The 21,847-nt window shown below is 35.7% G+C and overlaps 2 protein-coding genes across 3 annotated transcripts; one reads left to right on the top strand and one right to left on the bottom strand.

Moving 5' to 3' along the window:
* Positions 1–2,684: 2,684 nt before the first annotated feature.
* LOC140971769 (heat stress transcription factor A-2b-like) lies at positions 2,685–5,673 on the top strand. The gene is made up of 2 exons (XM_073434258.1): positions 2,685–3,703; positions 4,451–5,673. The coding sequence occupies exons 1-2, from the start codon at positions 3,245–3,247 to the stop codon at positions 5,507–5,509; spliced, it is 1,518 nt and encodes a 505-aa protein (XP_073290359.1). The 5' UTR covers positions 2,685–3,244; the 3' UTR covers positions 5,510–5,673.
* Positions 5,674–9,388: 3,715 nt separating this feature from the next.
* On the bottom strand, positions 9,389–20,633 carry LOC140971768 (transcriptional activator DEMETER-like). Of its 2 annotated transcripts, none has more exons than XM_073434256.1 (20): positions 20,478–20,633; positions 19,224–20,053; positions 17,416–19,074; positions 16,913–17,329; positions 15,972–16,062; positions 14,495–15,875; positions 13,744–13,823; positions 13,582–13,666; positions 13,409–13,500; positions 13,256–13,324; positions 13,123–13,159; positions 12,958–13,040; positions 12,079–12,543; positions 11,817–11,853; positions 11,687–11,744; positions 11,371–11,510; positions 11,232–11,297; positions 10,979–11,093; positions 10,860–10,898; positions 9,389–9,744 (listed from the first exon to the last, which is right to left on the bottom strand). In XM_073434256.1, the coding sequence occupies exons 2-20, from the start codon at positions 19,852–19,854 to the stop codon at positions 9,626–9,628; spliced, it is 5,664 nt and encodes a 1,887-aa protein (XP_073290357.1). In that variant the 5' UTR covers positions 19,855–20,053; positions 20,478–20,633; the 3' UTR covers positions 9,389–9,625. The 2 variants fall into 2 exon arrangements, with proteins under 2 accessions (XP_073290357.1, XP_073290358.1); XM_073434257.1 differs by having other exon boundaries at positions 20,406–20,599.
* Positions 20,634–21,847: the final 1,214 nt, after the last annotated feature.

Raw genomic sequence — 21,847 nt, 5'->3', positions numbered from 1 at the left:
GAACTTTATAATCTCAATGGCGAATCAAGGCCGAAAATAAAAATAGGGCATTTTTTCTACCTGAAACTCAGAAAAAAAAAAATCAATAATACATCCAATATAGATTTTAGTGCTTACATCCTAGCATAATATTTTGCAGATGTTGTCGATGGAATTGAAAAATAATAGACTGAATTTTTGGATTTCTGAAGATGTTTCTCCCATTTAGATTTGTCAAATTAGGTTAGGCCCGCCCCGCTGTAAAAATTGAAATAGTTGGGTTGATAAAATAGCAGAACGTTTGGAGGCTGACCAAACGAGCTCAGCCCGTTTGCGTGGCGGGCCAAGACGGAGCGGGCTGGAATAAGTCTCATGCGCCTCCATCACTCTCTTATCTTATTTTTTCCTTATTTTTCTCCTGCGACTCGACTCCATCACTCACTCTGGTAAAATCTAAATCTCTATGTTAACGTAGAAGATCAAAATTGAATGAAATTTAATTAGAATTGATTTTATAGTATTTGTTTAATTTCTTCATGTTTGGTTTAAGCAATTTACCTTTTATGCATTATGTTGTATGCTTTCTTAAGTTCTTATTTCAATGTATTTAAGTATTTTATAAAACTATTTGACTGAAATATATTTTTCTTCTCTGTTTACTGTGATATTGGGTAGCATTTTTTTCTTAAATAAATAAGCGAGTCGGTCCGCCTAACCCGCAGTCCAATGTGGGTTGAGCTGGGTTGGCGCTGATGGCCCCGTCCCGCCCCTCCTAGCCTAATGGCAAGTGATGGGTTGACCCGTCACGTCAATCCGTTTTGATATATCTACTTCCATGTGTACTTCTTTGCATAATCGACAATTTTGTTTGGTATTAAAATCGATATTTAGAATTAATTCAATTCTTAATATTAGTTTAAAATACTCACGATATTGGATATTTTTGAAAAATTCGAAAACCTACTGATGGAATAACATGTCAGAATGGAGATGCTACGTGTCAACGTGTGTGGGAAGATAAATACCTTATGGATTATTATTTAAATTATAGGGTTATTTTTGTAACTGCGATTAAGGCTTCACCAAACAGGAATACATAACATAAAAATATAATTAAATTTCATATTATCGACAATAATTTCATTAAATAGGCAACCTTATGGTAGCCAAGATATTTATTTAACGTGACTCACACTTTACAACATACATGTAGATATTGTTATAGATTAAGCAAAGCTTGACGCAATCTCGATACACAACAAAAACGGGTGATGAGATGCTATCATTAGGCATAGTTTGGTACACATGATATGATAAACATTTGATATATAATATAAAGATAAGTTAAAGATAAATAAGATGTACGATATTATATTTAATGTTTGGTATGATTTTAATAAGAGTTATTAACTTTATATATTAGATTGTAATGACAAAATTAACATTATCATAATAAATTTTATAATTTCAAATTTGTTGCTTGAGTTCATATTTCTTATATTTTCATGCGTCGACAGTGCTTGCATGATTTATTTATTTTTACCTAATTTTATATATTATATAAATATGATAATTGAGCCATTGATTTTGTGAGTCAAGTCAAATATCAATTTTCAAGGTTAATCGAGTGATACTAATAATTTTATCAAGATTTATAAAAATCATTTATATAATTATCTCGAGTTCATTTATATAACTATGATATTATATAATATATAAAAATAAATAAAAATATTTATTTGATTTTAGTTTTATATTAAGGTCGAAAGTCAGGGGCTTTTTACAAGAGAAAACTTTAAATATTTATAAAAATTATTTATATAATTATCTCGAGTTCAAAACACCATTATTTTGATAATATATAAAAATAAATAAAAATATTTGATAGGGTTTATGATTTTTATATATTGAGGGCAATTAAGTCATTTGTGTGTTTTTATCATTAAATTAAAATTATCACATTTCATCAAAGAGATATTTTATCCTTGTATAAAATTATTTATCACGGGTCATGAGCTTTCTAAAAAGATACCAAACGTGGGATAATGATGATTATTTATCAATCCAATATCATGAACTTTCTAAAAAGGTATCAAACGTGGGATAAGGAGGATTATTTATCAATCAATCTCTTATCTAGTGTATCAAACTATACATTAGAGTATTACTCTAATAATACATTTAAAAATTGATATTCATCGATACATCTTTAGATGTACCCTTGGATAATGTCATAAGAATAATATAAATTTTTAAATTAAAACAGTGATATTATTATACCAAATTATAATTTTGATAGGAATTTTAAGTTTTCTTTGGTTATCAAAGTTAAAAAACACGAAAAACAAACTCAACATAGCTATACCGATATGTTTAATTCTCCGAGCTTTTGTTTGAATCTCTTTGAAATACACCGTCCATGATTTCTTGAGGGCATGGGCTGACCCTGTAGTTTGATTCGTGTTTTTTTCCTTTTCCTGGGCTTGGGTACTCCAAACGGGACATGTCTGGGCTGGGCCGGAATCATTGTGGGATCATCGTGGCCCGGGACCCGCTCTGTTGACTTTAACAGCCGTCGGGTTTGACCGAATCAAGTTTCTTAATGGAAAAGTTTGCTTACGTGATGAATCGTCAGCACGCAATTTTTTTTTTAAAAAGGAAACTAGAAGTTTCGACTGCTTAATGGAGAAGTTTGCCCAGTGGCCCCACACAATCTTGCCTGGCTCGACAGAGATCGCCTCCAAATGTCTCCCAGCCTTAAATCCCACGAGTCAGGTGAATCCTGTGGAATTAAACTCCCCAAACAACTGGACAAAGTACAGCTGTACACACAAAATATCTCACCCCTTGGAACTGGTGTCGGCCCCGGCTCTGCCACCGACCTTTTGATATTCCCGCGGAAACAATCTGCATGCTGTTTTTCTTCCCTCGAACCTTGGTGCTTGGTGAATTATTTTCTTATGATTGAGAGATAATGCAGAAAAATATTCTAGTAGCAGTGTTTCTTGAAGAAGATGACAGGAAACCAGCCTTCACCGCCTTACTGCTCGTCCCTGATTTTTATTTTGGCACGGTTGTCTGGGGAGGCTATATATATATATATATGCGTGTGAATCCCCCACCTCATCGGTCATTTTTCATCGCCTTTTGCTTTCTTGGGTTCTTTATGCTCTCACAAGAAAGCCCTTTTGGATTTATCAGCTGACCCGGCTTCATATCTCCGAGAAAAACTTGTTCACTTTATTTCGATATTACAAGAAAACGAATGGGCCCTGATGATATTGTGAAAGCTTCTTCTTCTTCTTGTGCTGAGGGAGAAGTTGATCGTGTTCCTCCAACTTCTGATCCTCTGCCACTCCCCCCGCTGTTTCATTTTTCCGAATCGCCGCCGCTCTCATCTTTCTTGGGCGTTGATTCTTCACAATATGAATTCTCGGGCGTTCGTTCGATAGAAGGAAGTGTAATGGAAGACGGAACAACGGGTGGGTTTAATTTGTTCGAGTCGCCGCAGCCTTTGGAGTCCTTACTGGGGATTCCGATTCCTCCATTTTTATCCAAGACATTCGAGTTGGTGGATGATCCTTCATTGGATGCCATCATTTCGTGGGGAGCAAAGGGTGATAGCTTTGTCGTATGGGATCCTGTGGAATTCTCGAGACTGATTTTGCCAAGAAATTTTAAGCACAACAACTTCTCGAGCTTTGTCCGCCAGCTCAATACATATGTGGGTATTTGCTCTTATCTTACTCTGGGATGCTATTGAATTAATTCGTTATCGAACTCTTGATTGCTCTTATGTACATTTTGGATGTTCATATCATTTTAAGTATCTATTTCATGTTCGGCTTTAATTTGTGACCATCTCTATTTTTGATACAATTCCTGTATTCGTGATGTATTTTGTTTTGACATCTGTAGAAATTGAAGCCATCTTGCTCACATAAATCGGAAATAAGTGATTTTTATGTATTTTGTTTTGACATTTGTAGAAATTGAAGCCATCTTGCTCACATAAATCGGAAATAAGTGATTTTTATCTTGCAGATCTATTTCATTTCTTGACTAAATTTTGAATAAGATATCGTGAAGTGAAACTGTCTCCTAATTGTTTGTGAGACGTCGCTGTTCTTTTTGAACTCTGGTGATGCATTTGACTTCTTTTAGCAATTTAGGAAAATGCTGAGACACTAAACGTTCTCCAGGAATCGGTGTCCCTGCAGACGATTTAAGCTATGCCTTCACAGGTAGGAATTAAGCTAACTTTTTGCATCAAACTAATTTCTTGCTTATGTTTGTTGTGAAATGTAAAGATCTACGGATCATTGTGTGCATTGTATGACATGTTTCCTCTTACTAATAAATTTACTGCAGTGGATATATAGATCATGACATGGAAGTTGTTTTGATGCTTGTTATCTGTTTCGTTCCATGCCTTTATTTTACATCAATTTCTTTGGGTATGTCAATGCAGGGCTTTCGTAAAATCGATACAGAAAAGTGGGAGTTCACAAATGAAGGATTCGTGAGGGGGAAGAGGCATCTATTGAAAAATATCCAAAGGCGTAAATCGCCTCAGCCATCTCAGCAGATAGGCAGCAGCTCCTTTGTAGCACAAAACAACACTAGCCAAGGTGTTTTAAAAGGCGAAATAGGACATCTAAGGAGAGAAAGAAGTTCCATGATGATGGAGGTTGTTGAATTGCAGCAACAGCAGAAAGGTATGATTCAAAATTTGGAAGACATTAATGAGAAGCTCAAAGGAGCAGAGAATCGGCAGAAGCAGATGGTAGCCTTCTTGGCTAAAATGTTCCAGAACTCGACTGTTTTGGCTCGTCTTAAGCAAGCAAAGGAGCTAAGCAGTGTCACTTCCCCAAGAGCAACGAGAAAATTTGTGAAACATCAGCATTGTGACACGAGTACTTCTGACTCATCCCCAAAGGGGCAGATGGTGAAGTACAAATCTGAACTCCTTGATTTGCCTACCGCTGTAACATCAGGCTTCTTCGACCCAGTTTCGATAGAACAACTCTCACATGTTCCTTTCCAGGCAGAGGGCGACGCCGAATTTTTTGGTGCCAGACATGTGCCTTTCGAGATGGAAACCATCGCTCAAGATGAGTCGGCGATGATAAATGAGCTGTTCCTCCCACCAGCTCAGCCTGCAGAAGTTCCAGTTCTTGCAAGTATCGATCCACTCCTTAAAGGAAAGGGCACATTCACAAGTTGGCCACAATCCAATCCTGATCAGAATTTTGTCACTTACCCCAAAGATTTTATGAAAGGGAAGAGTATATTATCCGAATTCTCAATGCCAGGAGCCGAAAGTAGCTTCAAACAAGAAAATGTGTGGAGCACGGGCTTCGAAGCCACTGCCGGTATGTCTAGTTCCACCGCACAGTCCTGGAGCAACCCTACCAATTTTGATGCTCGGGCGTTTGGTTTTAGTGATGACTTATTAGATGCTTGGGACATAGAGTCACTGGAGCCAGGAGTCGAGAGTTCGCCGAATGATGAGAAAATGGATCCATGATACATTGAGTTACTTCCCTTTAGTTTCTACTGTAGTCGGGATATATTGATTGCTGCATATATAGGATTGTATCACTATTTCATTATAAACTTTTTTATTAGTTCTTTGTGATTCTCATTACTAGCTGCATTATATTATTAATTTTGAACTTGGACAGATTTAAGAAAGTTTTGACATGCTATGGGAATTAAAAGGAAATTATAACCAGTGATATTTTGGTCAAAAATGAATTTTAAAAAAATAACATTAGTTTGTTAATATAGGCTTGAATCTAAGTCATTTGGTAAATCATGCACGATTCCAAGTATAAAATAATGTATTTTCCATCAAATGTTATCATTTGATAACCGGGTCAAACTCGAGTTTGTCTCGGAACCATGACCATAACTAATCCAAGGTGGTCCAGTTATGATTTTAGAGTTGAGAACTCGTAGATCCGTCGGGTCGAACGGAGGCCGAATTGCTGGGTCGATCATTTCATTTTTTAAAAAAAACGTAAGGCCACGATCGACGAATCACGTGGTTGTCGGAGATCAATTGTCAAGATCAAGTTGTCGTTTAAACCTGAGGGGGTTACCATTGTGCAATGATGTGGCCGCTGTGCAATGTTTGACCCGGACCGACGAGTCGACCATTGAATTTTTTAGCCAAATGTTTATTCTATAAATACATTCATCCCCTTCATATTTTTTTTCACACAATTCTCGATTTCTTATTCTCAAAATATTAAGTCTCGATTGTTTATTTATTATCAATTGTTCATTTATTTTTCTAATTTTTTCAATTTTATATTTATACAAATTTCCGGATTAGGTTGTATATGATCTTAATTTTTCCGATGATGAACTACGTCAAGAACAAAAACACGAGACTCAATAAACAAGTCATCATCAAAGTCAATAAAAGAATGAGCAATTCGGCGACACTTAAAATTCGTGCGTGTCTCGCCACACTTCAAATATTTTCACAAAACATTTTAAAAAGATGACATTTCCCAAATGCAAACATTGTTTGATAAGTAACATATTTCAACAATGAAGTGGTTATGAAACTTTAACGTGACATGTGATAAAAATCATTCGATGAAAATTGGTAATGATCATTCTCAAACTCAAATTTCGACATTCCCGTATCAAACGAGTAACAATGATTAATTTTTAAATTTTCCGAATCCAAATTAGAGAAGAAGATGGTGTGTTATTGAACAATTTTTCTTATAGTTTTAGTGTTAAATTATTTTTTGAAAATTGGTTTTCAATAAAAGCAAATTATTATATCAGACGTATCTCACAGAATAAACTCAAGCACACACTTAAAACATTATTTGTTGAATAAAAAAAATTGTTAAAAAATTTACTAGTTTAAATATTAAAATTTATTTATGTTCGGATATTTGGAGTGATTGTTGCTAAAGTTGTTCATAAATTGGTATTTCATTGGATTGCTAGTTTTTTGAACATTCAAAAAAAATTGTTTGCATATAAATGTTTTAACGATCCACATACAACACAAAATATTTTTCAACTTATATTTGTTGTTTTAAAAGAATATGATTTAACTTCTCGAGTTTGTTCAATTTCTTGTGATAATGCTAATACAAGTACTTATAATATTAATGAGCTTATTAAGATATGTAAATCATCATTATGTGGTAAATTTTTTAATATTAGTTACATATGTCATACTTTACATTTGTATGTTCGAGATGAGCTAAAAAATTTAGAGTTGTGTATTAAATCGATTAGGACCGCAATTCATTAACTATGGACACATCCTCAATTTATGAAACAATGTGACAAATTTTGTAAAATCAATGATACGAGGCTTAAACGATTTGCACGAGACATTCAAACTCGTTAGAATTCAACACATAATTCGTCTTTTGAATATAAAAATTTATTGTGTATAATATATAATCAATATTCTTAAGCTTATGATATTTATTTGTTTTCATATCGATGGAAAATATGCACTAGTATTTGTGAAAATTTTAAAGTGTTTAATGATGTTAATGACCAATTATCCCGTGTTTATTATCTTAGTTCTCGTTTATTTTTAACACATTGTTGCAACATTGCATGTATTTTCAGTGAACATATTAAATCCAGTGATTATGATAGTTCAACGCACTTATGTCATGAAAACAAAATGGAAAAAAATATTTTTTAAAAATTTTGAAATATTTTTATGTGCCTTTTGTTTTATATTCTATAGTTAAATTAGATGATTTACAATAAATATTAACATTATATTATGATTCTTTAGACCCTACTATGAAAACAATTTCATCTATCACATTGATTTTTTTTAGTATTAGAACTCACTTATATGATATTTATAATAAATATAACACCAAATATGGTGGTCAAAATTGTTCTACACGAAGCACAATCAATTATAACTAGTAATATCACTTCTAAACTGACTAAAACACAATTTTTATTAAGGAAATGAACAAAACGTTAACAAGGATCCTCAAATTTCAGTCAGGAACTTGAGAATTATTTTACAACTACTTTCGATTTTAGGGACACGGATGAGGAAACATTTGACATATTGCGATGTGGTCTTAAAAAACACAAATATATTCAAATTTTTCTATAACAAAAAATAAATTATAGCTTACAAATTTCAACGGTTGTAATTGAACAAGCTTTTAACATCTTCGGAAAAACATCGGATAAGAGACATTCTAACTCAAGGTCGAAAAAATTGGAAGCCCGATGATTGTTCAATTATTGGTTAAAAACCGCTAGTCGAACATAATATATTAAAAGTGATGAAGAAAGTCAAAACAAAAAGGTGGGAACATTCAGAACAAATACAAGAGGAAATACGAGTGATTGAACAACACCACTACTAAATATGAATATGTAAAAATACATATATTTTGATTTTTTAACATAAAAAAGAATATACAGACAACTTATATATTTATAATTATATTAATTAATTAATAATATAAGTGAAAGTATTTTTAAAAATAATGTTATTTAAATAATAGTTATTTTAAAAATAAAACAAAAGGAATGAATCCATCGGGGCTGGCCGAAGACCCGAGCCCAGACTTAGCGGGTAACGGTTTAGGGCCTGGATTTTATCGACCCGAGACCGATGGGTCCGACTTGATCAGGTCGATAAATATGGAACCCAAAATGGAGGGAAATCCATAAACTAAGCAGCGGCAAAATTTTTCCTCCATACAAGAATTTGGCCAAATTTCCCGAGAGTTCTTCTCCTTCAAAGGTACGAGTTCTTTATTTCTGTGTTTATCTGTGCGATTTATTGACCTATCTGTTCATTGATTATACGCCTAGAGACTAGACATTTTATTGATCTCGATTAGTTTTAATAAAAACTTGATAGATCCAACGAATTTCATTACATTACGGCATTCTATGGTATCTGTTCTGGTGAGGGCGTTGGCATGCGTGTATATTTTTGTGTTTGTTCTATCGATTTTGTCGATGATTAAGTAGAAGATGCAATATGAATGTTTTTGCTGCTAATTGGTTAAGATCTTAGCAGATGCGCCATGTTTTGGTACAGATGCTGCATAAGCAGTCAGTCCACCCTCTTGAAATTTAGAGGACTAGCCACCAACCATGTAGTTTTCGCTAAAGAAGTGGCATGTGGGGGTTGGTTTTCCCGGAAACTGAAATCAGTTTATGTGAATCGGAAAAACAAGTGCACCTTTTAATTCTTAATTCCGCGTTTGTTCCTCTGGGACGTTAGGGTCATGCGTGTATTACCTTCTTATTCTTGTTTCAAGCATAGGATACGTTACTCGTCGATGGTGCTTGACATTACCTTGAGTCGATTTTATGATAACTCAGACATCAACGATATAAATAAGAAATAAGACAAAACTGGTCAAAATAGAAAAATCCCGTCTCTTATCCCTGTAAAAATTTAGGATTCAATTTTGATCGAGGGACAAGATCGTTGACAGAAACCAGTTTTAGACAATCTCGGTTCCAGGTCAAGGTGATAAATTTAAATATATGATCATTTTCCATTGCTTTGAGAAAGTTAGACTGCCGAGGGACGTTAATACCATGTCATTGCTGCTTTGTTCACAATCCTACCATTAGTTATGATACAGATAACCTTCTTCTAATTTTGTCCTGTTTCTCCTCTCCGTTTGGCTAACTTGCTCACAGGAAAGTGCAATCTGGCAATGAGAGGGCGCGGTGCTCGTGTTTTCCTATCAAATCCCCTGACACAAACAAACCCTGGAGAAACACGGCTATCATTAACAAACAAGCTTAAAGTGAAGATTAGGTTTTTTAGCTTGTGGAACTCGCCTCAGAATTATAATTTGTACAAACTCACACTGTTATACCATGATAAACCTTGTGCAGGGAAGGGAGGAGTCTTATAATCAGCTCTATTAACTTGTCTACTATGATTTTGGGTATGAACTTTAATATTTTTCTTTTCTTGCTCGAGAAGGATTTAAGTGAAACTGTCACGCAATATTGGGCCTCTAATCTTCTGCAAGGGTAAGTTAGCATGTGTAAAATATATACCTGGCTAATATGTCCGCTGAAACTTAACTGGCGCTAAGGTTTAACTGAACAAGTTCTCTAGTGTCTACGACGCACAGGCTTGTTTCTTAACTTATTTTCAATTGATATATTTGGGTACAGCTAAGTATAGTAAGGTGGACACAACATGTATATGTAAAAGAAGGATGGGAGAAGGAAAAATGTGTTTTTTTTTTTTGTGTCCCATTTGAAAAAAAATGCAAGTAACTCTGGAAACAGCTATGCAAGAAACTGAAAATTAAAGAAAAACAGAGATACAGCTGCCATGGATGGTCGTTTATCATACTATTCATATGTTCATTATACACGAATAACTTAACATTATCCGAGATGAGGATGGAATGAAAAAGAATAGATAAAGAAGATATTAAAATCTCTGAAATGCTGAATCATTCTTACCCTCTGCCTATATTAACATTTTTTATTGTCAACTATCAGTATGGGAATAATGGTTATCATCAGTCAATCATCGCTATTATAATGATCGGCAAAGGTATAATATTCTCTCAGTGCATCACCGACTATAGCAAGGGTAGCAACGTGCAATCCATCTCTACCGTTCTCTTACGAGTAAGATTGAGTTAAAAGCATTTTCATTTGGGATTAATTTGTCCTCTGATTCTCGCTATTTTTATATTTTCCTCACCTGGGAAGCCCAAATAGTTAAATATGGAGATTACATCAATCTGATATGAAAAGAAAATAGTTTACTCATACTTAAAGCATCTCGAATTTGTGATTTGGCAAATTAGGTACCAGTGAAATAAGTTGAAATGCAAAAAAATCTAATATACACATACCTCTCCAAAAGCAATACTGGATATCTTCAGTCGATAGCCCTGAGAACAAGATTTGGTATAATGTCGGTCTTTATGAATAACTCATACTTTAGTTACTCAATTGTATATTCCCCTTTTACCTTTAAATATTGTTGGTATAGACGTTCCAAAATACACTGTTCTCCGCGGCAAGTTCCATAGCCACTTTCGTGGAATATTCATGGGATGAAGACTACTCTCATGGTCAGAGAATACCTACAGGAAAACTAATGTTTTTATCAAATTCTATTTCAAGGAAGACCACTTGATGAGAGTCGTTTAGATTTAAGAATGGGGCATATTATTACCTTATTTACTTGGAAATTCTTAATTTAAGAAGGGACATACTGTTACCTCATTAACTTGGAAATATGTGCCATTAAGAGGAAAGCTTCCTCTCATAGCAGTTCTACAAGGTATCTGTTACGATGGCTCATGTTAGATTATATTTACTGGATCAGGAATTATCAGAGCCACCACAATAATGCCTTACCAAAAGAGTTCCCCTCACAGTTAGGGAATTTGCTTCACGGACACTGCTGCATGATAAACAAGTTTCATCATTGCATAATATCTGGGGCTCTTGGGAGCTACACCGTCTTTCAGGTGGCTCAATAGAGTTCACAGTTTCGCCTGAGTTGCATTTGGTAAAACTAGTTAGTTGTAGAGTTGCTTGGAAATAAATGCCATTGTTCAATTTTTTTTTCTTCAGAAACAGGAGAATTACAACATTTGTATCCTGTAGCACCAAAGCCTGTAAGAAGGCTATTTCAGGTTCGTAGTAATCATAGGCTTCTGAGTCTCCATACCTGGTGTCCATATGGCAAGTAGGTATGGGCAGGGATCATCTGCTTCTCGTCTGTCCATCTGTGAAATATGATATCACAATTAGGTTTGAAGTAGATTATGCATTAAAGAGTTCTTTAGAATATTACTAACCCCTTCTAGCAGAGGATGTGAATCTGGTAGCTCATATCTGTACAAATGGAAATTTTTTAGTGATCTTTTTGAAGCATTATCACATAGTAGTCATGCTTAGAACAATTAAGCTATGATTGGAATATCTTTAGCTGTAAACAGAAGGCTGGACTTCTGATCAAGGACACAAAATGAACTTACAGCACAACAAGAAAAGGACAAATCTTGTGGTTCTAGTTTGGTGATTTTGTCAATTATTTCAAATGTAAGAGAATTTACTTACACTTGATGCTCTGTCCTGAGCTGGCTCACGTTTTTTAGTTTAGGAAAAGGGATCAAAGCAGCTTCTGGAGTCAAAGCTACTATGGCCTTTGATGTTTCTCCTTCCAGAATTTCTGCATTCTGCCTCATGATCTTCAGTAAATTATGAGTAAATTCTTCCATATTGAGTTGGATGGTAGGGATTTCATCAGGATCTTCACAGAAACTGCTCTCTATGTCGCATTCTGGAACTTGGTTATTGCTTGGTTCTGGTGTGGCAGGGGCTTCAACAGTGGGCTCTGGCGTAGTTGGCTCTTCAATAATCGGTTGAGAGTTTCTTACTTCATATTCAGCAACTATTTTATTGGGTTGTGGTGAAGGCAGCTGCAATAAATCCATATCTTTTGCTGGATTTTGATTAGCTTCTTTGTTTTCTGTTGCAAGTGTGATGCTTTTCTCCTCCGGTGCTGGAAGAGCAAGTCTTGCACTGCACATAAATTCACCAGATTCCACCATTTAAGAAAACAGTTTGCACCTTTCAAAAATATTAATAGTTGCAGATAATATACGATATATATTTAACCTTCACGTAGCTAGCGTTTGAGTAGCTCATGGTCTCATATTTCAAGAAAATCATTGTCTGATTTTTTTTTCTCATCCGTGTTTTAATAGTTCAAGGTGGATTTAATTCTATAATTATTTTCTGGAAATATCACCCATTCTCTTTTTTCTGGTTTCATATAAATATGAGATTCTATGAAAGATATTAGCAGAGAGATATTCCAATATGATTTGTTGGCCCTATACCTTATTCAAGGAGAAAATACCGCATCAAAATCATGAAAAAAACGAATCACTCCTAAGCTTAACTTTATATTTAAGCATAGAATGATGCTCATACCTTGCAAATGCGCTTGCAAAATGTCTGCACTCTCCTCTCATTGGACACGCGTTGCAATTTGGTTTGCTTTTCGTGCAAAATACCTGACACAAATATATTCTTTATTCCACAAATTCTACTAGTCAATCTTGCTATTGAAGATTTTTTTCAAAAATCATACCATACCTTTCCAAAAGTAATCATTTGATAATGCAGCTCATATCTATAATCAAAGAGCACCATTAATCATTGAAGGGGAATCAATTAATAGAGTGAATCAGTAAGTTGGTGATTGTGTTAGTAGAAATTTTGTGATTACAATATTCTTTGATCAAGCTTGCAAAGCCTAGGCCACAGATATTTCTGAATTGACTCCATTATTGGGTACCTACACAAGGAAGCAGTGCGTATAATTCTACCTCTCATTCTACAGCCTGTATGAGAAAATCTAGTTTTGGTTGAAATTACTAACAGTTCCAGTAGATGTAGCTGAAGGGATTCAGGCAACGGCTGAAGAGGTACCCACCCTAATCGCACTGCTATACGCCCAACATTTGTGTCAACCTTTTAAACATAAGAAATACTTAATTTGGTGAAGTTCTTTGATATTAAATTAACTGAACTGTTATCGCGCTAAAAACTTACCGGAAAGGCAAGGTGATGAAGTGTCAACAGCCGCACACACTCCACGCTCTTCAAACCCAAACCCTTCACGCTCAATAGATATTCTCTATAAAGTGTAACAAATGTATTGACGCTTTTCATTTGTTGAATGCATAAAAAGCAAATGGAAAATCTGCAACTTACTTTGCTTTATCTGGTGGAACATCTCTCAGCCATTCCAGATCAAGGCTTCCATGTTCTCTAACAAGTCGGTTGAGGAAGTCCTATACAAGGTTTTTACCTGATTATTAGTTGGTGCAAGGGCATGTCTGAAAAACAAAACATGGATATTGTGATATTAAATATCAGTGTTCTAAATGACGGTCGAGGCGACTGCCTACCCGCCTTTGTCTAAGGTGGTCTCTATAGGCGTTCCGAGTATATCTGACGGGCGAGCAGGCGGCAGATGCGGTGGAGGCGGTCAGTGATTTTAAAATCACAGTGAAATGTCAAAGTTAAATGATTTTTAAAACCAGTCAAAGACGATCCATTTAAAAAACCTTTGATATAATAAAAACACACCTTACTATATTTTGTATTCATTTTTAGTTTCAAGTGTCCAACACCATCTGCCTCAAACCGCCTCCAGTCGTCGCTGCCATCAACCACTACCTTAATTATCTTGTTAGTTTGTAATTATATATTTATTTGCACTTTGTCTATATTATATTATATTGTATGAAGTTTTTTTATGCATAATATTATTTAATTATATATATTATATAAAAAGATGATTATTTGTAATCCCATACATTGAATGGTTATATATAATTATCTATAAAAAATAACTAAAAAAATTCAACCATCTAGGTGACTGAGGCAGTGGGCGGTCACATTTACAACATTGTTAGATATTGAAACCTTAGATTCTTTGTTACTGCTATCTGAATCATACCTGGATTCTCTCTGCTAGTCTATTGTTCATACCCCTTTCTCGAATAGCATGTGCAATCTCCTTAACATCTGCACATCTTACAGCTTCCCAGTCCGCCGAGTCCATGGTGTTGGGTGTTTTCTCTCTCTTTCTCCCACATGCCTGGGCCTGTTTTCTCAAGCTATCCCAATCAATTGGGTCTTCTTTCTCTTTTCCAATTCGTCCTCCCTTCTTTTTTGGTACATGATCCTTATTGCTAGGACGATTATCAGGGTAATTCATAGTTAGGTGACCCTCCATGCTCTTAGAAGTATTTGAATTTTCTGTGTGGCTGCTACTACCTGTGGCATTCATCAAATATTGAGGATATATTTGATTGTTTGATGCCTCTGTATTACAGTTATTTTCTTGAAATGGTATCTCTGTTGCATCTTGGCCCTTTTGGTTTTCACTTATTTTTTTATTGATCCCATTGTGATCATTGCTGCTTGACTGAGCATTTGGACTGCATAACTTTGGTCCCTTTTTGGAACTATCACCTGTAAATTTTTTAATCGAGTTCTGGAATTCAGATTTTGATGATGTTGACACTCGGCTTCCTGCAGGGGAAAGTCTTTGTCCGTTTTCACCACTGTACAACTTGGATACACCATAGCATTCTGATTGTTGTGCTCCTGCAGTGGGTACTAGATGCAAAGTAGAACCACCACATGAATTAACAGATTTTGTGGGGGACGTCCAATCGTCACTTTGGAATTCTTTTTGTGTGGCAAAAGACAAGCTATCTTGTTGCATGTGCCCACTGATATCAAACAAATTTCTGACTTCTCTACAAACAAGGTTTGATTCAGCCATCTCCAGAAGTTGTATGAAAGTAGGATTAATGAGACTATTTGGCACAACCACAGCTGTTGTCACTTCCTCTATGGCATTCAGTAAGGAAGTTCTTTCTGTGGTTTGAGCTATTGGGGAATCTGTAGAGCTGTGAGAAGAAGTCACAGAACTCTGAGAAGTAAGTGCACAAACTATGTGCCTCTTAGTCTCAATTGAAATCATCTTATTGTTCAAGGATGTGTGGGAAACAAACGGGCCATGTTTGGACATATCTGCTTGTTGGCCTCCAAAGCTATCTTCAGGTATAATTCCATCAAAATTGTTACCTGAGGACCCGGCTCTAATCACTGCTTTGATTTTATTGCCTTCAAAATCGTGAAGTATCTCAGAATCCTCACCATAGGCTTCCTCATTTAACACCTCTCCGTTCACTCCAGAAGTTTCATTGGGGTTCAACACATATTTTTCAGGCTCCATAGCGTTTGTATCCACTCTCTCTTCGTTTGATTCAGTAGAGTTAGTCTCTGACTTGAGGGGAAATTTCGCAACCAGAGACATAAAGGCAGAGCTGAAGAGTAAATGAATGGATTTAATGATTTCTGTCATCAACTCTAAAGAATTTGTTTATAAACCTACATCTGTTAGAACTAGAAATTCAACCAACCTGGAAAGGTGATCTGAAACATTCTGAGTGAGGAATACGCCAATCACGGAGTCTAGTACTGATCCTTTCCATGGCGAAAAACGCCTGTCACCTGTGACACAAGGCAAAACTGTCAAATTGTGATATCGGTGTAATGAAAAATGAGAATTTGTCCCAGATTAGTCCATGATACAGAAGAAATCTAGAGTTCTGATTCTACATGAAGCATTTTGCACCAAGCGCATAGATAATAACTACAGCACATCCTTCTTTTGGGAAGCCAGAAGGAGGGAGGATATGAAGGGAAAGAGAAGAATTAGTGTTCTTTAAGAGATGCTTGGACATACATCATGTTTCTGTTTCTTTATCTGATTCAGGTTCATCAGCATCAACATTCTTCCATTATTTATTGAACTGCTTTTGTTGGGGCTTGCTGCCCTACAAATGGAGGTACAGATAGTTGAAATACTTAAGCAAGATAGACTCTGTTTCTTTAATTTATTATGTACGCTACTTCCTGGCATCTTTATTTCGCTTTACTTAATTTAGCAACTGACAATATTAGAGTGGTATTTGATTCCAGCGATAGATTTCAATGGATCATACTTTAACACATTAACTATTTATCATGGTATGTTATCTTTCGAGTGTAGCTGCTGAAAGGTGTACGGTGGAATCAGAAGGCAGAAGATTGTGCTTTTAGTTTACTTTAAACAAAGAGGTATGCATATGGATGTATTTGTTGGAGTTGTTAATGAAAGAAACCATGTTAAATAGGGTACTGATTTACTTCCTTCGGACTAGTTCAACGGAATCAAGAACTCAATTTTTTTTCTCTAATGATTCTATCCATTTGTATTCAGTCATTGTACACAAGAATCTATGTGCTATGTGGCAGAGAATAGTTGATGCCAGGTCAATATGGAAATCTTGTTGTCAAATTTGATAACTTTGCACATTACCTTGGACAAGATGCATGCGTGCAATAAAGGAGTCTGCTCTTCCACTGAATACTCTTCGTTCTTCTTCCCACCATTTTGTTTTCTCTTCATTGTTTCCATCAACACCTTCACTATTTATATTTTCTAATAGAAGTTGCCACACTCGAATTGTCTCATCATCAAGTTCAACTTTAGGGCGTGGTCGTCTTTTTTTAACTTGATCAAATGAATTACCAAAAGGGATTACAGCTCCACCTCTTTGATATGGAACAAGGGCATGGGCGTGTTGCTCTTGATAATACATATGGGATGTGACAATCGCACTTTGATCTTGAGCTGATACTTGGTTGCTCTCTGCTTTCAGATCAAGTTTATTAAGTTGCTCAGTTATTGCATCAATTCTAGACACATAACTAAATTTCGTAGCCAGTGGAGAACCTGCATTAACTGTCAAAACAAGTCAGAACGATATCCGGATGGATGATTTCTTATTATATGCAACACCTTGTTGGTGTTATAGTTACCCGTCAAATTGATGAATCCATTGTAGTTACACCTATTTGACTGTTCCTTCACTGCCGCGGTGGTAACTCTTAAAGGGCATTTTTCAAGATTCTCATGATTGCCTGAGGCTATCATAGTTGACTGCAAACTGCATGTTGATGTATTGTGTCCCGTCTCGGTCCTCGGATTATTGTAAAATACTGGAAAATGCATGCTAGGTGAGCCATCATTCTTTTCGGAGTTTTGTGTCAACGTATAACTGCATGTCTGCAAGGAATTGTAAAATATCTCAGTTGCATTTGTGCTGCAGATTTCAGCTCTGACAGCAGTATCTACTCGCTGTCTCTTAAAGGTTCTTGCACTTCTTTCTGTATTCACGCATTTTCTGTTGCTGCAGTTGGAATCATTAGCAATGTTAGGTGTCAACTGGCAATAAGGATTTACTGTCACTTGAACAGCAGTTTCTTCTTTGTCATGTGTTACGTCAGAGAATACTATCTGGCATTTTCCTCTTGTAGCTACTCGTTCATCAGTGAGAGTGTAATCATCCTGCAGTGGATCCATCTTTGTACGAGGCAAAGGGTTTGGTAAATGTCTTTCTGGTTTTGACCGGAAATCTTTCAAAACTTGATTCGCAAAGCATGAAGATTCATAGGTAACACCCATATCAGTTTTCTCCATCACTACCTCCATCCCCTGTCTACATTGCATAGTTGCTTTAAAATGATCTGCGTTGAGGTTCTCTTCTTGTGATTCAATGTCTCGATTTGAAGATGGGAAATATGAGGAACCTTCGTCTTTCTCTTGGCTTTCCAAATCAAAATTTAAAGATCTTTTGCAGGAACTTCTGGTAAGCCGGACAAATTTTCTGTTGGCTGCATCAATACTTCTCTCATCTAATCTGGTAGCTTCAGGCTTGTTGATTCCCTTTTTTCTTACATAGTTCCTCTTTTCTAATGGGGTATCCTTAGAATTAGGATGACTTTTTTTTGAATCAGTGTCACTTTTCACCCCTTCTGGAGAAGTATTATTAAGATGATCGACTCCTTTTTTTCGAACATATTTTCTCTTCACCTTCGTGGTGCCCAAGGAGAAAACTGGGCTCTCGGTACTTGGTTTGGGAGGACTTTTGTTTGAGTCAGTTTCACTTTTCCTTCCTTCCAGGGGAGTATTATTCAGGTTGTTGGCTCCTTTTCTTTGAACATAATTTCTCTTGACCTTCGTGGTGCCTGAAGAAAAAGCTGGGTTTTCGGTGCTTGGTTTGGGAGTTTTTTTGGGCTGGCCTTCTACTATTACTTTGGGCCTGATCCTTTTCTTTCTTGGTTTCAGATGAGGCGTTTTCCTCAAGTCAGTTTCTTCTGCCCCTTCCTTGTCAGGCTTGTGATTCTCTGGTAGTTGTGTAGAATTAGTTGCACATAACTGAGATTGTTTGTTCTCTGCCTGAAGTTCCAACACTTCGTCACTCAAGATCTTGTTCACTTGTGCATCTTCTTCTATGTGAATTTCACCTTTGCTCAAATATGGCATTTCAGATTCCTGCCACCACCCTGCTTTACCGGGCTTCTCTGGCGTCAAGGGTTCAAATGGAGAAAATACACTCTTGATCGTAGCTGAATTTGTATTTGTCCTGGTTGGTGAGTGAAGATTACACATTGTCATGGTGGGTATTGAACATTCCCCTGTTGGATAAGTAATGTTTATATCAGCGAAAGTACAAGAAAATGATCGAGTTGCAAATATATGTAATGCACATTGCACAACAATTACCCACTGAACACGTAGCTTCACAAGAATTAACATTAACACTGAAGTCCGATAGGAGATTTACCTGTTAACATTTGTGGTAGGCTGTTGAGTTCTACTATGGATTTTGCTCCAGGTATACTACGAAGGTTTGCTGGAGACAAATTTCCAAAGCTCAAATTAATTTGTGGGGGAAAAGAGGTAGCTAAAGAACCACTTGTAGCAGCAGAATCTGTCCTTGTAACCACATTTTCAACTGATGATGGGGTTCCTGCTGCATTTGCTACAGCTAAAAGATTTCCAAACGACAGATTGTTCCATTTCTCGTTATCTATAGAAAATTTGTCATTTATACATGAATTCTCTCCATGAACTTGTGAATTTGTGTGTTGACTTGCTTGCAAAGTGTTGGAAACCCAGTGTACATTAACTGCATTCGTTAAATCGTAACATGTAGGTATCGCCAAGCATTGAGTTTCTTGTGGAAGATTATTCAATAATCTCCCTGTTTCAAACCAATTTGCGTGATTATCCTGTTTGAACTGGGAGTACGTTTCTGGATCCAACTGACTAGCATAAACAATGTCTTTTTCTTTCCCATCTGAGCAGATAGGCTGCTGTGTGCTCGAATAGGGCTTTGCTGGGGTTGTAGGAATCCAACAACTAATCTGGACATCTTTTAATTCTGGAGCCATATTTTCTCTTCTTAGATCCATTTCCCAGTAACAAACCCAGGAAAATTCTTATCTTTACTCGTTCAGTACAATTCACGTATCTCCTCTACTTTTACAAGCATCCCTCCGCGGCAAAATCCAGTAAAATTCTCATCTTACTTCCTTTCAATTGCAACATCGCAAGTAACTTTTCCCTGTCTAAAACTCCATTATTTCACATGTCGGTAGTTTTTCTTCAGAACTGCATTGAAGCACAGGAAAATTTCAGCGTAAACCAAAAAAGTCAGAATCTGAAATATACATCCGTACCAGATAAAGGAAGCATATCATATAAATTACTGTTTCTTTGCTCATAAAATTATGCCAAACACTTTTAATCGACAGATCTCTTAAAAAAACATAGGAAAATGCCGGAATTTGGTAGGTGGACCGACAATCGACGAGTGTACATGCTGTCGGAGAAAGAAAGCTTGATGTTCAATTTCTCATTCATTAATATTGATTTATGCCTTATCAGTTGCACGATTGCAATAAAATAAGATCAAATCTTTAATCTGGTATTGCAAATTTTAATTGATGTCAATTTTACATACCATGTATCTTCATGGAAACCTGAATCAAACGCCATGAATCTACAATTAATTAAGTATTGTGATTGAACTGACCTGAATCGTTGGATATCTGGTCAAGATCTATTGAAGCGGTGGAGGGTGGATAGAAACTGTAAGTAGTGTTTTCTCTTCGAGAAGGGAGAGAGAGAGATAAAAGTAGGAAGAAGAGCTCCCTAACAGAAAGACTATGACTTTAATTCATTGAGAGAGAACCTATCGGACATATTGGAATTTTCGCGCTAACGGTTGATTGAGTGCAACAGATTTTGTGTTTAAAATATTATTTATTTATTTGAAGCGGGAAAATTTGAAAGATATTCGTATATATAATATAATATAATATAATAATTTGAGTGATGATTTGGATGAATCATCAAAGTTATTTGGATATAAGAGCAAGCTGGATTTTGTAGTTTGTGGGTATGCGGAGACCAAAAAAGAAATTCTAAGAAAAAGTATAAAAATATGTTTGAACTCGCAAAAAAATTATGTTGGAAGTACATATATTTATTATGTGATTATGAAAATATGTAATTAAATAAGTCTACGAAACGATTTGCTGAATAAGAAACGTATTATGTAGATTTTGCCTTGTATTTTTTTTAATCATAATCATAATACATTAAAATAAGATTAACGTGTTTTCAAAGTGATGTAACATGGATTTAATCCATTAAATTAAGAGGATTAAAGAAACTAATCCTAGAGTGAGACAAGGATGCATGGCACACGTGTGGTTACACTAGTCAACAAAAAGACAGGCGTTTGAAGCGGCATCGCATTGAGATACAATGGGAAGACACTCACACGTGGGCTCTCACCAAATAGTTAGGAAAGTTAGCTATTGTTTATTTTTTTTGAGAAATTGACCTTCAGTCTCCATCTGTCGTTTTTTTTTTGTATTCAGTTTCTGGGTACTTTTTTAGTACCACATTTCCACATGAAGTGTACCACATTTCCACATGAAGTGTACCACAATTTGTATGACATAGTACCATAATTTTGTAAGTAGAGAGTGAACCTAAAGAAATATTTTGATTGAGGATTTTTCACCAACTTCTCCTATTTCTTTCTTACTGATAAATAAATTCATAAATAAAAATTCCATACAATTACAACACACACACGCGCACGAAGAAAAATCAAATTATACAATAATCCATCATAGGAACATCCAGAGACTGCAATATCTATTAACAAATAAATTCAACATAAAATAATATAATCTTATTTTAAGTCATCCATATGAGATATAATCGTGGATGATAAGGTAACATGTTTTCTTAGATACAAGAGAGTTTTCATGAAAATCCTTTTGGAATCATTTTGATGCTTGCATGGCAAATAGCTCCATTAATGCCAAACCATCGAAACACAAATTTGTCGGGGCAGAAGAAGCCATGGGCAAGATAGGATACAAAAAT

This window comes from Primulina huaijiensis, chromosome 2 (genome assembly GCF_012295235.1).
Source record: "Primulina huaijiensis isolate GDHJ02 chromosome 2, ASM1229523v2, whole genome shotgun sequence".
Taxonomy (NCBI): Eukaryota; Viridiplantae; Streptophyta; class Magnoliopsida; order Lamiales; family Gesneriaceae; genus Primulina; species Primulina huaijiensis.
The sequence above is the reverse complement of the archived record's forward strand: the minus strand, read 5'-3'. Positions and strand labels throughout refer to the sequence as shown.

Coding starts and splice junctions, on each gene's coding strand:
- LOC140971769 (XM_073434258.1), top strand. CDS start 3,245: ATGGGCCCTGATGATATTGTGAAAGCTTCTTCTTCTTCTTGTGCTGAG. Junction 3,704..4,450: donor TCCGCCAGCTCAATACATAT/GTGGGTATTTGC, acceptor ATGTCAATGCAG/GGCTTTCGTAAAATCGATAC.
- LOC140971768 (XM_073434256.1), bottom strand. CDS start 19,854: ATGGATCTAAGAAGAGAAAATATGGCTCCAGAATTAAAAGATGTCCAG. Junction 13,501..13,581: donor TTCATCACCTTGCCTTTCCG/GTAAGTTTTTAG, acceptor TATGTTTAAAAG/GTTGACACAAATGTTGGGCG. Junction 11,511..11,686: donor ACTTGCCATATGGACACCAG/GTATGGAGACTC, acceptor AATGCAACTCAG/GCGAAACTGTGAACTCTATT.